The 2,336-nt window shown below is 49.9% G+C and overlaps 1 protein-coding gene across 1 annotated transcript in view; it reads right to left on the reverse strand.

The window, feature by feature from the left end:
* Positions 1-33: 33 nt before the first annotated feature.
* Positions 34-2,336, reverse strand: part of LOC116377191 (neural cell adhesion molecule L1-like) — a gene marked incomplete at both ends in the record, with an annotated part of 14,519 nt that continues 12,216 nt past the window's right edge. The window contains 6 exons of the mRNA XM_031838771.1: positions 34-183; positions 468-581; positions 665-841; positions 1,502-1,624; positions 1,719-1,992; positions 2,139-2,245. Coding sequence (XP_031694631.1) covers positions 34-183; positions 468-581; positions 665-841; positions 1,502-1,624; positions 1,719-1,992; positions 2,139-2,245 — 945 coding nt within the window. The remainder of the gene's footprint in view (positions 184-467; positions 582-664; positions 842-1,501; positions 1,625-1,718; positions 1,993-2,138; positions 2,246-2,336) is intronic.

Raw genomic sequence — 2,336 nt, forward strand, 5'->3', positions numbered from 1 at the left:
GTGGTGTGATTGTGCACGTTTCCACACAAATACCTGGTCCGACGGTCCACGTCGTGTTTTCCCACTGAGTGTCGTTCCCGTGTTTGATCATGAGGTGGTACTGGGATCCGGGCTGGAGGCCTGTCAGCGAATAGAAACCCTGCGTGGAGTTCACCACCTCCGAGTCCGTCCACTCGCACCCGGCTGTGGCAAACACACAAACATACACAGCACCGTCACAGATCAGTAAACGTTTCCTCACTCTCTGCTCTTTCTCCTCTTCTTTATTTCCATCAAACATCTTTCATTTTCATTTCTACATCTTCATCTAGAACGTGTTTCCACCTCTCACAGCGGTAGTGACTCATCAAATAGATGAAGCTACGAGCACGTGTTCAGTTAACTGATAATGGTTATGCTCTTCTGATGGCGGTCATTAAGCAGAACAGTAACAGCTGCTCCCTCTCCTCCCTCCACCCTTCTCTTACGACTCTTCCTGAGGTAGCGGATGACGAAGCCGTGGTTCCTGTCTCGCTCTCCGGGCACCCAGCTCAGGTTGAGCGACGTGTTACTGGGAACTATGCTGACGTGGGACGGAGGAACTGCAAGGAGACAAAAAAAACAGGAACAAGGGATTGAATAAGAGAGAATAAAGTTGACATAAATGAGAGGAGAGCAGTTTCACCTCCTTCCAGCAGGGTGGCGCCACTTCGCGCGATAGAAGGTCCGTATCCGGCGGCGGTGTAAGCGATCACGTGGAAGTTGTAATGGCTGCTGGGGTCCAGAGAGTCCAGCTCAAAGTGAGTCACACTGGGGTCGATGATGGTCTCCATCTTCCACAGGCTGTCTTTGCTCTCCACCTCTGCAGGTAAAAACACAAACCAGGGAGTTTCATCAGCAGAGCTGGAAAGTAGCACGGACTCAGGCTTGGAGGGGGAAGGACATAGAAGATGAAACGGTGTTAAGCTTCAGGATACAAATAAAAGATAACTGCATTTCATAACTGTTGCAGGAAAAAAAGACGTAGTTGGATTACCAATACATTAAGTAAAAATGGGGATTATTAGCAGATTACAATTTTAAAGGAGCAGTGTGTGGGATATAGTGGCATCTAGTGGTGAGGCTGCAGATTGCAACCAACTGAACACCCTTCGCTCAACGCTCTCTTTCCGTGTCGGTGAGCTACGGTGGCCTGAAGGTAACATAAAAAGAGTCCGTTTGTCCGTTCTGGGTTCCTGTAGAAACATGTTACGTTACTTAACAAGATACAAGCTTAGAGTCAACATTTAGTTCTGGTTTCATGTGGGACACAAACAGCGCTCTCCAGCCAACTCTCTGTGGACTTCCTCGCTTGTTATACTCGTTCTTATACTGAGTAACTTTCAGTAATGGTCGCTCCATATACTCCACCACTTGCTCTGACTGAATGCAAAAACGTTGTCACTCAACATGTCCTTTGCAGAAACACAAGATAACATTGTTTTTCCTGGCGACTGAAAATGACCAGAATCAAACCTCTCACCCTGTTGGAACTGGACCTTGTATCCCAGCAGGACGCCATTGGTTTCATCTGGAGGGGTCCAGTAGAGGATCAGGACCTTCTCTGAGGGACTCTCAAACCTCAACGATGCCGGAGGACCAGGCGCTAAAGACACACACACACACATACACACACACAGTTATATATTAAGAACATCTCTCACTATCACCATTTGAAGCTGCTCTTCCTCTGGACTCACCTCCCTCTGGGGTGCTGAAGTGGTGCGGTGGGGAGTGAGGACTCTCCCCTTTGCTGTTGAAGACGGTGACGGACAGCTCATACCGCATATACAGCTGCAGCCCCGTCACTTCCTCTGAGGTCTTCGTGCCGTTGACCACCACCACCTCCAACTTCCTCTCCATCTCGCTCTCCTTCCCTCGCTCCAGCTTGCCCTCTTTATGTTTCTCCCCGTGCAGTTTTCCGAGAGACCTCCGGACGCGACCGCCGCGTGGACCCAACCTCCTGATGTAGATCTGACCAACATTTCTTATTTTTCATTACCTGGAAGTCATGCAGTCTTATGTGTGTGCAAATTAAAATAAATAACACAATATTTTGGTGTCCATCATTGCGTCACCATGAGTCGACAGAGAGCACCGAGCTGCTGTGTAACTGGTACCTTGTATCCCTGCAGCAGACCTCGGACGTTCTGGGCTTCGTTCCACTGGACTCTGATGGTGCTGTTCATCACGGCTGTGGAGACTCCAGTGGGAGCTTCCTCTGGCTCTGATAGAGAGAGAGAGAGTGGGGGGGGGGGGGGAGAGTGAGAGAGAGAGGGAGGGGGGGGGGGGGGGGAGGGGGGGGAAAAAAAGAAAGA

Source organism: Anarrhichthys ocellatus, unplaced genomic scaffold (genome assembly GCF_004355925.1).
Source record: "Anarrhichthys ocellatus isolate YVR2014 unplaced genomic scaffold, GSC_Weel_1.0 scaffold1000, whole genome shotgun sequence".
Classification (NCBI taxonomy): Eukaryota; Metazoa; Chordata; class Actinopteri; order Perciformes; family Anarhichadidae; genus Anarrhichthys; species Anarrhichthys ocellatus.